This window comes from Bos mutus, chromosome 22, assembly GCF_027580195.1.
Source record: "Bos mutus isolate GX-2022 chromosome 22, NWIPB_WYAK_1.1, whole genome shotgun sequence".
Lineage (NCBI taxonomy): Eukaryota > Metazoa > Chordata > Mammalia > Artiodactyla > Bovidae > Bos > Bos mutus.
The window spans coordinates 59206466-59219026 of record NC_091638.1 but is presented as its reverse complement, the minus strand read 5'-3'; the positions used below and the strand labels follow the sequence as shown (position 1 = coordinate 59219026).

The window sequence follows — 12561 nt, the reverse complement described above, 5'->3', positions numbered from 1 at the left end:
ATGGGTAACTCAGGCAGAAAGTGCTAGGCAGTTCAATCGTTACTAGACATTGGACATTTTCAGTGAATTTTAAAATATTTTAACTTTGTCTTGATTAACACAAGTTAAAATCGTGGATCCTTAAAGTAGTCCATCCACTCCAATAATTGCTCCCAGCTCTGCTAAGTGCTTTGCAGTGATCGGTTGGAACCAGGTTTAAGCCTCTCAACACCCGAGCTCTTCACCACACTGTTGCTCTACCTCCTCACCACGTGCTGTAAGAAGCCTTAGAGCCGTGATGCTAGGATTCAATGAGGCGCAACTGGGGGCAAATGAATAGCTCAAGTCTATCGTCACCTGCGGATGGAACTATCTTGCAAACAAGGACTGGTCACCCCAATTTAACATCTGAATAGACACAAGCGCTCACTTTCCAAAGACAGTCATTAAAAGAATGAAAAGTACACTCCCGGCTGTAACGGCCAACCCGGGCCGCAGGCAGACCTCCAGACCTCAGGCTGTGGTCATTTTAGGGCCTTTTCAGGCTTCAAGAGACTGGGAACTCTTCCAGATTTTTCTCCTCATGTTTTTAATGAAAGCCTTTCCAAAATGAGACACCAAGGTCTGTAGCTGCTTAGTTTACATAGAACAGTTTCACTTGATTTCACCGTGACAGCGTGTCTGCGCTACATTAACAGTGTCTCTTGGAGAAAACCTGAAGGCCTGCAGGGACGGTGACACCCCGGGCCCAGTGGCCCTCCGGCCGCAGGGGCCGTCACGTGCTCCCCGGATGACAAGGGGTGTTGGGGCGGCGGTGCCTCCCTCGCACCCGCTCCCCGGGGCGGGACGTTTATCCCGGAGGGGCTGTGAGGCGGGACCGGCAGCCCGGCTCCCCCTAGCCGAGGCCCCGGAAGCGGGGCCCGGCTCCGGCGGCGCTGAGCCCGCCCCCGGGAGGAGGCCTCCGGACCCCACGAGCACAGAAAGCCGCTCCCGGAGCCCCTGGCCGCCGCCGCCACCGCCGCCAGGAGGGTCGTCGAGCCGGAACTCCGACCGCCCTCACAGGGCCGGGCCCGGCCTCGAGGCGGGAAGGCCGCGCGCAAGGCCCGGCGGGAAGGGCCGCGCGCGGCGGGGAGAGCCCCGCCCCCAGCGCCGCGTCGGGCGCGGCGGCCCGCCTCGCGGGCGGCCCTGATTGGACGGCCGAGCGCCGCACGCTGATTGGCCGCGTGGGCGGGGCGGCGGCGAGCCGTGCGCAGCGGCGTGTGCGGGGCCGTGTGCAGACCCGCGTGTGGCGCAGGCAGGGTCCCTGAAAATAAACAGCCGCCGCTTCACGAGCTGCCCTCCCGGTCTGCGCTTGAGTCTCGGCGGCTGCGGGCCCCTGCGACGCGGAAGGTGAGGCCGCGAGCGGGCCGGGGACCGCGGCGCGGGGAGTGGGGGGGGGCCGCGGGCGGAGGGCCGGGCCCGGGCGGCGGCGATGGCGGCCGCGCTCCGGCCTGCTCCGCTGCTGCGTCAGGCGGGAAGAAGGCCGCCGCGGCCCGGGCCCGGCCTGCGCTCCACGGCCGGCTGCCCCCGCGCTCTGCCCGCCGCCCCGGACGCGGGGCCGCCTCGCTGGGGCCTCCGGGACCCGGCCGCGCCCGGGCCGCAGCCCCGCGGCGTACGAGGCCGCGCGTCCTTGGGACTGAGGCGGGGGCTCCGGGCCGCGGGGCGGGGGTAGCTTGGCGGGAAGGTGCGGGGAGGGGGCCGTGTGGGGAGGGCGCGGGGCGGCGGGGGGCCGGGGCCGGGCCTCGCGGGCCACGTGCCAAAGGGCTCTTCGGGCCAGGAGGGGGCCTTGGAGGAGCTGTCCGCTCAGGGCGGGGGACGCCCCGCTGGAAAGCCCGTGCGGCTCCGGGTCTCGGTCTCGGTGCTCCACAGCAGCTTCAGGATTCTTGGATTTTTATCGTCATGGACGTGCTAAGTTACTGGTCTTAGGTTGCACTTCGGGAAAGGGCAGATAAGGTTCGTTTTCCTTGAGTCAGCATTACTTTAAGTTCTACAGGCCTCTAGAAAAAACCCCATTATCGGCAAAACACATGAATCGGCCAAACTTCCAAAATCATGGCAGCGGCAGTAACCTTTGCATCATCTCCCGGGTAGATGAATGCAATTTAAAAACGAGGCGAGAAGATGAGTTAACCAGCCTCCGTTTGGTTTTTCCAAACGTGAAAACCTATTTTAGTAAAGGTTTAATGGCCCACATTTGGGTTCGGGTGTTGATTTTATTATGGATAAGGCTTGTGCCTGTTGCCACATGTTAACCACATGGCCTCAGCCACAGGACACTTCCAGAGGAAGTGACTGCATCTGGTCCTGGGGGTCCTAGGAAAAGGAAACCTTGCTTGGTTTGCATCTGTGATTTCAGATAGTATGTTTCAGGCATTGTTCAGGAGGACCCACGAAAAGTATAAGGTAAATAAGCCAAGAGTCTGGATTAGCTTGCCTCCCCCCTTTTTTCTTTTCAGGAGGATTGATTTTCGTCCTTATTTTGTACCCCCAAAAGACAAGTTTTTAAGAAAAGATTTTTTCCCTTTTTTATTGTTGTTTGACTCACTTTTGGAGAGAAACATAAACTAGTTAATTTCTGCCTCAGTGAGTTAACCTTAATTTAAATTAACAACTTTTTATTCTTTTGCTCAACCCCTATTAGTTGAATGTAAGGTTTTGAGGGTCTTAAAGAGATGAATAAGAGGTTGTTCCTACCTCTAAGACTTTTTCCCTCTCTGCAAAGCAGTTACTTTCAAATACTTAAAAATTCATGTGGTCATGGCTTAATCAAATACCTACGAAGTGCCACGTTCATAGTTTGATGCTGTTTTAGTTTGTTGAACCTGATTCTTGTTTAGGAGGAGCTCTGTGTACTGGAATATAAAAGGGATAATTTATTATATTCCCAAGGGCTGAATAAAGAACTTAAAGTTTTTTCCAAGTTGTAACTCTTGGTAACAATTTAAAAACAACAACAAGGTATATATTTATGTAGTTACCTAATATGTCATAGAGAACTTGGGTTAAGTTTTTCTTAGCAACCAAAGGTCCACGGTCCTTTCCCTGTTGACAACAAACTAGGCGTTTTAAATGTGCAGTTTAAGGGACATTTATGACACTTAGATTTGAACATCTGGAACAGGCAGAATCTCTTTTTTAAGGTACTATAGATGAGGATTCTTTTTACTTTTCTTGAAATCTTAATTAAAGTATGTGGCATCTACATGGAAAGCTTAAAGACAAGACAACCACAGTTTTAACTACTTGAGGGGATTGGTCTCTTATCTAAATGCTTGACCATGAGAGAGATTCTGCTTCCCTCCTCCCGCGCCTGCAGGAATGAGTTTCTTTTTTAAAAAATTGTTGGCTTCTTTCCTTTTCCTAGCCTTCTGACAGTAAGTGGAGAGCAAAAGACTGGTGCCAAGGCCTCCTGGCCTGCTCTGTGGAGAGCACCCTTTCTGTATTGGCAGGTTTAATAGAATTCCTATGCTGGCAGTGTCATATGCTACTGCAGTCAAGGCATGGTCTTGAGAGATTCCAGCAAAGGGTGCACCATTTTCATGTTAAAAAGATGCTGGTCTAATTCAGTAAAGATTGTAGCCACCAGCATTCACATTGTGAGTGGGTGGGCTCTATTAAAGGGGACTGAAAATGCAGTATGGTGTTCACTTGGAGTGGCTTGTTAATTACAGATGAGGTCAGGTTTGCCAGTCTTTGCCACTCCTATTCTTGCCTGGAGAATCACTCCCAAGGACGGGGGAGCCTGGTGGGCTGCCGTCTATGGGGTTGCACAGAGTCCGACACAACTGAAGCAACTTAGCAGTAGCAGCACCAGCAGCCACTCCTACATTCTGCTTTGAGGGAGGTTAAAATCTAAGATGGCTAATTCTTTCATGGGCGTGGATTTTTAAAAACGTATCAGTTCTATTTGAGTTCTCTAATTTGGTATACTTTTCTGATAGCATTTTCATGAACTTTATCACTTAATCCTAACAAAAGCCTCTGCAGAGGACTTGGAGCTCACATTTGAAATCCTGACTCGAACGTTCTAGTTGTGTGGCTTTGGGTAAGTTACTTGGTCTCAGATCCTCAGTTTCCTTATCAGTGAAATGGGAACAAGGAAACATAACTTGCAAAGTTGCAGAGATTATAGATAATATGTATGTTAATCCTTGACTCATAGTAGATATTTAGCTACTAATTAAAACCTTTACAGATATGCAGAAATGGGTGTAAGTAACAAGATCACACAGCAAATGCAGGATAAGAAGCCAGAACTGCTCCTAGTATTGTTCTCTGTTCTGCATTCTTCTGGGCAGAATGCAGGTACTACACAGTTTCACTTGCTTCCTTTATTTTTACTTCACACTGAAGTGTTCGGGTACCACGTTGGTGCTCGGAGCTGGCTTCGTGGAGCGTAATGATGGGTGAGTGCGTTCTGGGGGCAGAGGGCCCTCTGGGCTTGGGGACGACGAGTGGGGTACCGCAGATGGAGCAGCGGGGCTGTGAGGAGAGCGGCCTCACCCGTGCTCCTCAGCCACGGACGCCCGAGGCTGCTGCTGCTTTTAGATGTGTTTATGGACTGTTCCTGGCTTCTACTCATTGGGACTCACTGTTCGTGCTGACCAGGTGCTGTTAGGTTTAATCAAAGCAGTTTACTGGCTTTGTTGTTAGTATCAAAAATGCTGTAGATTTACCTTAGTGAAGACAACTCTGTGTAACTGTTAGTGTTTCGGTACTAGTTCCAGGAGTGAAGCCTCACAGCCTAGATGAATGCAGAATCGGAATAGTCGGACCTCCCAGTTCAGCTCACGTGGCCCTTCTCAGGTCGCACTGTGACTGCGCCAGGCGTGCCCTGGGCCCTGCCACATCTTAACTGTGACTTGTGTCATAAAAATTCAGTTCGCTGTGGCTGAAGGGAAATATACTGCTTCCTGGGGAAATGGGAGCTCATTTGGAAGTGACCCTTTTGCTACTCAAGAAGGAGGCGTTATAGGCCGGGAGACTGGAGTGTAAGCAGAGTTAGGCCTGCTCTAAGCCTGCTTTGTAGATTGGCCGTGTTGCTAGGCTCGTAGGCTAAATCCCCGAGCAGAGAAAACCGGGCCCTGGCAGTGAAAGCCCGGCATCCTGACCAGCAGGCTGCTGGGGAACTCCTTAGAGTGAGTTCTGCCTGTCTGCACTTGAACCTCAGCAGGGGAAGCGTGGAGAGGAGAGGAACTGTGAGCAGCAGCCATCAGCCTTTAGAAGTTTAGTTGAGCATGTGCTGAGCACAAGGCACCTGGTAAGGATTCTGGCTACAGACCAGGACAGGAGGGGTGTCAGGTGTCCTGAGGCAACACAGCGAGTAGTTAAGTGGTTAACCCTGTGGTTCCCAAATCTTTTTACATTGTGAGAATACATGGGGGTACGTAGCAGCAGTGATTGTAGCAGCGAGAAGAAAAATAGGCTCTCTTACTGCCAAGGGACAGTGAAAATACAGTATTTGCTTTTTAAATTAGTATATGTATGTTCTGCAGCATTCCATAGAATTTTACTGGGGTCTTGTTGAATTCTTGGAGTAATAAGAGTCTGGGTGGCAAGCAGAGGTCCTGGCTTGGCTACTGACTTCTTAGTGACCTGGGGTGAAAATTTCTCAGTTACATGTGGGGATTGTAACAGACAATCTGAAACGCATACTGAATCTAGATTGTAGTCAGTCCTTAATGAGGATGTAAAATTCATTGTTAGTCTTTGTTTTTTGGCCATACTGCATTGCTTGTGAGATCTTAGTCTCTTGACCGGGAATTGAACCTGGGCCCTGGCAGTGAACGTGCTGAGTCCTAGCTGCTGGACCACCAGGGAATTCCCAGCATCATTCTTTGAAATGAATAGTGCAGCAGCTCATCTGATTGCACAAATTTAGGTGGTGTTTTTTTTTTTTTGTCAGTAATTACTGGATTGGGTTGGGTCTATACAAGAAACACAAGTTTATTTCATTCAGCAAATGACTATTGGTCCCCTCCTCCCCCCTCAGCAGTTCAAATCCCGAGATACGTAACTGCTACTAAAAGGGCGATTGTGTGGGGTATCATTCAGAGGTGGGTACCTTGGTCTGTACCCTCAAGGAGTATGATAAAAAGAAAAACAGTAGACCAGGCACAGTGCCCTGAATCTTAGCAGGAAAAAGGAGAGTTCCAGGCTGGTGATGTGCTCAGGTTCTTTTATAGAGCTGGCATTTATTTGAGTTGGCCCTTGAAGGTTGGAAAACGCTGTGAACAGGTGCGAGAGGCCGAGGCAGACAGTGCAGCAAGACTCCCAGCCAAGAGCAGTGGGAATCGTGGAGCCGGAATTAATTCACAGCGCTGTCTTCCCTTACTGCCTCTAGTTTTCCTAAGGAACGGCATGAAACTCTCTAAAGACTTAATATGTTCGTGTGTGAGGTGAGTCCTAGGACAGCAGCCTGTGTCCTAGGGTAGGTAGTGTGCCTCTAAAACAGTGGCAGTCAGGTGGATTAATGGTCATTACCTAAGAGCTCTCAAGTAAAAATATGAAGCAGCTCACTGAGATTGGCTTGGCCAAAGAGGAAGAAACAGTTTATGAAAAATCCACACATGGGTTAATCACTTCTTAGGAAGCTAACTTTTTACCTATTATCTGTAGGCTGGAAGCAACCCTAACATTTTCACTGTTAACATTCTTCCACTGATAAACGTGATGGTTCGTTATGATGTGTCTCCCCTATGCTTCACCATTATGAAGTAAGCAAGAGGTCTTTCTAAAGCAGCAGTGTAAAAGGGAGATTGCCCAGAACTCTCATTTACTTTGGCTTTGAAAATGCATGTTGAATACTGGGTTGTCCTTTTTCTGAAAGATAAATATCTCATGGAAATAAAAGTTATAAAATGCTCAGAGCCTGTCAGATTGCCTGGCCTGCCTGGTGAAAGGCAAGAACCCTTGGGACCAGGAGTCACAGTGCTCAGGTGTGCCTGCGTGCTCAGTGGCTCTGACTCTGACCCTGTGGAGAGTAGCCCACCGCCTCCTCTGTCCATGGCGCTTTGAGGCAAGAATGCTGGGCTGGCTTGCTATTTCCCACTCCAGGGCATCTTCCCAACCCAGGACGTGAACCTGTGTCCCTTGCGTCTCGTGCATTGGCAGGTGGGTTTGTTAGCACTGGGCCACCTGGGAAGTCCGTCTGTACTCGGATCGGTCCTCAGCAAACCAGAGAAGATGCAGAATGGAAGTGGGAGTGAGGGGAGGACGAAGTGCCATAAGCACTTTTCCTGTGATTGTTTTATGTGCTGCTCACTTTTTAATCTCTAGTGTTTTCTCTGGAAACCGGCCCTCTACTTGACTTAAAATGCCAGCACCCATATAGGAAAGCAGATGTAATTTTGCCAAATGCCTTTTTAATCGTCAAGGACTGGTTTCTTCTGAGCGGAAATGTACCTTTGGACAGCATGCAGTGTGGGCGCCCTGCTCAAGCGCGCTGTCCCCCCGCTGTTGGGGATGAGTGTGCAGGGCGAGTGTGTGAGTTGGCAGACAGTGTCCTCTAAAGATTTATCCCGGCTCTGATTTCAGACGCATGGGACAGGTATGAGTCTTCTGGATGTTTGCCAGTGGAGGCTTTTGAAACTAAACTCGAGCATAATTTTAGTCACTAGGTTTTGCTTTGTCAAGTTAAAAGCTTTGTGCACCATCTGACACTGGAATTAAGCGCAAAGCATGTTAGATACAGGGAGATGTGGGGAGGGAAAGGTCACACTGTTTTTAGCTAGTTTCTAAAGGCCAGCTTAATGGGAGTTGGCCCTGCAACGTTCCATTCTGTTCTTTTCCATTCTTTTCTAGGAATAGCCCCTGCTTATTTTTAGGTTGTTACGTAAGAAGTATAAAATGCATTTGCTTTAGTTGGAGTTTCACTTTTATTTTGAAACAATACCCAATAAAGGAGTCTACTGTGAAATTCCAAGTAACCTTGTTTTAGATGTAAAATTGCAGAAGAAAATTTGGAAATGGGAGAATCTAGAAGAGGGGGAAATGGCCCCAGTGCTACCAGGACTTGACTTTGGTGTTTCTCTACTGTTTTTAACAAACTGCGCCTCTCGAGCCAGCATTTGCTGCGCCTCTCGAGCATGTCTGCCCTCGAGTGCTCGATCAGTCGCAGGCAGGCAGGCAGGGCTGCGGTGTCATCAGGCGCCGTGTGGGGTGCTCTGGTGCTCGGGGTTTTTAGCTCTGCTCTCAATCGATGCTGCAGATCCACGGGGTCACTCCAGGTTTATAACCAGTATGTGACTTTCAGTTGCCCACCATCAAGTTTTATCTCTAATGACGGATATTCATTTACACTTACCCTGTAAGTCCCCTTAGTAACTGGGTTAACACATGTGCATAATCGTAACAATTATGCAAAGTGTTTTTGTTTCATTTTTAATATATTTCATAATCATAATGCCTAAGTGTGTAGTTATCTGACTGTTTTTCTAAGCAGTATATTGGTTGGTTTTGTTCCTCAAGAATAACTATCCAGAAATACGCTGAACAAGGAATCAAAGCCATAAGTGCTGTTGAGTGGCTTCATGATGTCGTTTCTCATGTTTTGAAGATCTGACTGCAGCCATGAGCAGCAACGAGTGCTTCAAGTGCGGACGGTCTGGCCACTGGGCCCGGGAGTGCCCCACTGGTGGAGGCCGAGGTCGTGGAATGAGAAGCCGTGGCAGAGGTGGTTTTACCTCGGATAGAGGTATTTTTGTCGAATAAAGAATTCTAAAGTACTTCAGTATTCATGAGTATCAAGACTGGGCTAATTAGCCACGCATGCTTTGTCTCTGTCCAAAATAGGTTTCCAGTTTGTCTCCTCGTCTCTTCCAGACATCTGTTATCGCTGTGGTGAGTCTGGTCACCTTGCCAAGGACTGTGACCTTCAGGAGGATGGTAAGTGTTTAACCCTTCCTCTCCCGCCTTGGAGAGTCGGGCGAGGGGAGCGTGCTGGAGGTAGTTCCCCCCGGGGTGCGGCGTGGATCCTGGCGCTGCCTGTGAGGTGTTACAGTCTGGCTCTGCCCTTCCCTACTGCTGAAGCCTGCTATAACTGTGGCCGAGGCGGCCACATCGCCAAGGACTGCAAGGAGCCCAAGCGGGAGCGGGAGCAGTGCTGCTACAACTGCGGCAAGCCCGGCCACCTGGCCCGAGACTGCGACCACGCCGACGAGCAGAAGTGCTACTCCTGCGGCGAGTTCGGGCACATCCAGAAAGACTGCACCAAAGTGAAGTGCTACAGGTGAGCTCGGGGGCTGCGCGCACCTGCACTGGCCATCCGGGGGAGGCCCTGGGGGCGCTTCGGCCCCCACGTGGCCCTGACCGCACGAGGGGTTCCTGTGTGGGAAAGAATGTTAGGCTGTGATAATTTGGCACCTTCAGAGACTTTGTAGAAAACGACAAAGCGTATGTTTTGTATGTGTAATCCATACACAAATCTTTTGTCATGAAATCAGACGTCTCTGCTTGTGAATGTGACACAGTGTATGTACATGTTAAAGCATGCAATTTCATAAGTTTGATACGTACATACTTGTGAAATCTTAGGGGTTCATTTGTGTAAAGATAAACCATATTGGCCAGTGTTTGGTGGTGATGTTGGATGATCTCCTGTGGCAAGATTTCTGATTTTACGCTGTGGACTGCTCAGTTGAGTAGCTTTGCTGTCAGGTTCCTCCTCCTTGGTCTTGATTGAGGGGTTTAATAAGACTCACCGTGTGAGGAACACAGTATATACCTCACTCAGCATTGCCTTTTGTTTTGCAGTAACTGATCCCTCAGTACACTCTGACGTTCTCTGAACGCTCTTGTGAAAGCTGTCTTAATTTCCTCTCCTAGGTGTGGCGAAACTGGTCACGTCGCCATCAACTGCAGCAAGACGAGTGAAGTCAACTGTTACCGCTGTGGCGAGTCAGGGCACCTTGCACGGGAATGCACGATCGAGGCCACAGCTTAATCGCTTTCCTTTGTCGCCCCTCCTTTTCTGATTGATGGTTGTATTATTTTCTCTGAATCCTCTTCACTGGCCAAAGGTTGGCAGACAGAGGCTACTCCCAGGCCAGTGAGCTTTACTTGCCGTGTAAAAGGAGGAAAGGGGTGGAAAAAAAATCGACTTTCTGCATTTAACTACAAAAAAAAAAGTTTATGTTTAGTTTGGTAGAGGTGTTAATGTATAATGCTTTGTTAAAGAACCCCCTTTCCGCGCCACTGGTGAATAGGGATTGATGAATGGGAAGAGTTGAGTCAGACCAGGAAGCCCGTTCTGGGTTTCTCGAATATGTTCCCATGTAGGAGGTAAAACCGATCCTGGAAGTGTCTGTGAGCTTCCATAAATAACTTTAATTTTAGCATAATGACTGCCTTGGATTGTCTGACCTCAGTAGCTATTAAATAACATCAAGTGACATCTGTACCAGGCCCTACATAGAACATACAGCTGAGTGGGAGTAAACAAAAAGACAAACACGCGTGTTAACGGCTGTGCGCGAGCACTCGGGATGAAAGCCTGAGCAGGAACGGCCTCACCGCAGCGTTGATGCTGGGCAAATAGATGGTGATGGCAACGGTGTAGAACACATGTTCAAAGACTAACCCTAAAACCCAGAGTAAACATCTGTGCTCAGAGTTAGCATAATTTGGAGCTATTCAGGAATTGCAGAGAAATGCATTTTCACAGAAATCAAGATGTTATTTTTGTATACTATATCACTTAGACAACTGTGTTTCATTTGCTGTAATCAGTTTTTAAAAGTCAGATGGAAAAAGCAACTGAAGTCCTAGAAAATAGAAATGTAATTTTAAACTATCCAATAAAGCTGGAGGAGGAAGGGGAGTTTGACTAAAGTTCTTTTTGTTTGTTTCAACTTTTCATTAATGTATATAGTGCAAAATGCCATATTAAAGGGGAGCCGAGGACCGGAAGCTGACAGTTTGGAGTTTTCTTTTTGTACTAACTCAGTCTCGTCTTCTGTAAGGAAATGTAGCTGTGAAAAAGCTTCAGAAGCTCTGTCATCTCTGCAAGGACATAGACAGTTTAAGTCTTCTCGTCCATTATAATGATGGCCTTTAGTTCCACGTTGACTGGGAACAGTTCTGACACCATGGATGGTCTTTGTTAAAGTTTGTTTTTTTTTTTTAATGTGGACTCTCTTTAAAGTCTTCATTGAATTTGTTACTATATTGAAGTTGTTTTATGATTTTTTGGCCTCAAGGTGTGTGGGATCTTGGCTCCTGGGCTGGGGATGAACCTGCGCCCCTGGCACTGGAAGGAAGGCCTAACGCGCTGGCCCACCGGGAAGCCCCACCGTTACAGTCATAGCGTTTTAGATTTTCCTGGATTCACCGGGCTCTGAAACGTTGGCTTGCTTGTGTTTTCTCTTAGGGTCTAATCTAGAGTTGACATGGACCTTAGAAGTCATTTAACGAACTCACTATACATGAGTTCCTAGAAGCTTAAGTTGCTTGAAGAATGTGCAGCTGCCTGGAACCTCAAGTACCCTTCCTCTCTACGGGCTCTGAACGCCCCTGCCCTGCCCCGTAGCTGGCGCCCGAGCTTCCCAGGGTGGTTCGTTGGCCCCTTCATCCTGCCGGGCGGCTTCCTCACCTCGCGTGTGCTGTGTGTGCGGCACACTGCGTGTGATCCAGTCAGTGTGTGGTGGTGGTCACGCAGCGCTGTGGTCACCAGAGCAGCGAGAAGGTGAAACCCCAGCGCCAGTGCATTTCCTTATGAGTGTGCAAGCTTACAGTTTTGTTTTGCTTGTGTGGTTGGGTTGCATTCTTTTTGGCTGAGTCGCACGACGTGGGATCTTACTTCCATGTGTCTCTGGCCTGGAAGCTTGCGGTCTTTAACCTGGGACAGCCAGCGAAGTCCCTTTGATATTTTTATGAAGCCAGTGTTGTATCTCAGATGTTAAGTTTGTTTGAGATCATGATAATTTTAGTTTTCTGGCACAAGTACGAAACAGTGATGTTGCATTTCATCAGTTTTACTGCTGATAGAGAACTTGACTTCTTGCATTGAAATGACAAGCGTTTCCCTTGAAAAGTCAGTAATCTATCTTCCTGTTCTTTATGTACAGTGGGAAAGATGAAGACGTCGCTCCCTGGTTCAACAAAACCAGGTTGTACTAAGTGGTACAGTGCCCTTGAGGGTTTTGAAGATTCTGGTAAATAAGAGTGTCATCCACTTAGGAAGAGTTGATTTTTTTTTTAGATAGAAATAGTCAAATTTCTGTTGCAGTTGTAGGGAAAACAGTGCCTTGAAAGATTTTGTCTGGGATGTTGGTAGCTGTTGTGTTTGAGTTATTTTGACTATTTTATATGTTAAATTATTCATGGAACAGGCTATCCTTGACTTTAAAGCAGTTCCACGGTCAGTAGGTGAGGCTTTTAATGAGACATTGTTGTCTACTCTTAAGTGTCAGAGGCAAAGTCTTAAATTCGGGCTGTCAGAGAAGTCAGTAGCGTGTACCTGTACCGTCTGTTCCCTGTTCTGGAATCTGTTTCCCTTAATTATGTATCAGTACTGGTCGTGTCCATCCTTGTTAAACTTAACTG

At 48.6% G+C, this 12561-nt stretch overlaps 1 protein-coding gene across 4 annotated transcripts; it reads left to right on the top strand.

Annotated features, from left to right (window-relative positions):
- Window positions 1-1207: 1207 nt before the first annotated feature.
- CNBP (CCHC-type zinc finger nucleic acid binding protein) lies at window positions 1208-10837 on the top strand. 4 transcript variants are annotated; one of them, XM_070360532.1, is made up of 5 exons: window positions 1208-1368; window positions 8576-8692; window positions 8812-8904; window positions 9049-9247; window positions 9844-10837. In XM_070360532.1, exons 2-5 carry the CDS (start codon window positions 8590-8592, stop codon window positions 9959-9961), a joined length of 513 nt encoding a protein of 170 aa, XP_070216633.1. In that variant the 5' UTR covers window positions 1208-1368; window positions 8576-8589; the 3' UTR covers window positions 9962-10837. The 4 variants fall into 4 exon arrangements, with proteins under 4 accessions (XP_070216633.1, XP_070216634.1, XP_070216631.1 ...); XM_070360533.1 differs by having other exon boundaries at window positions 8576-8713; window positions 8842-8904; XM_070360530.1 differs by having other exon boundaries at window positions 8576-8713.
- Window positions 10838-12561: the final 1724 nt, after the last annotated feature.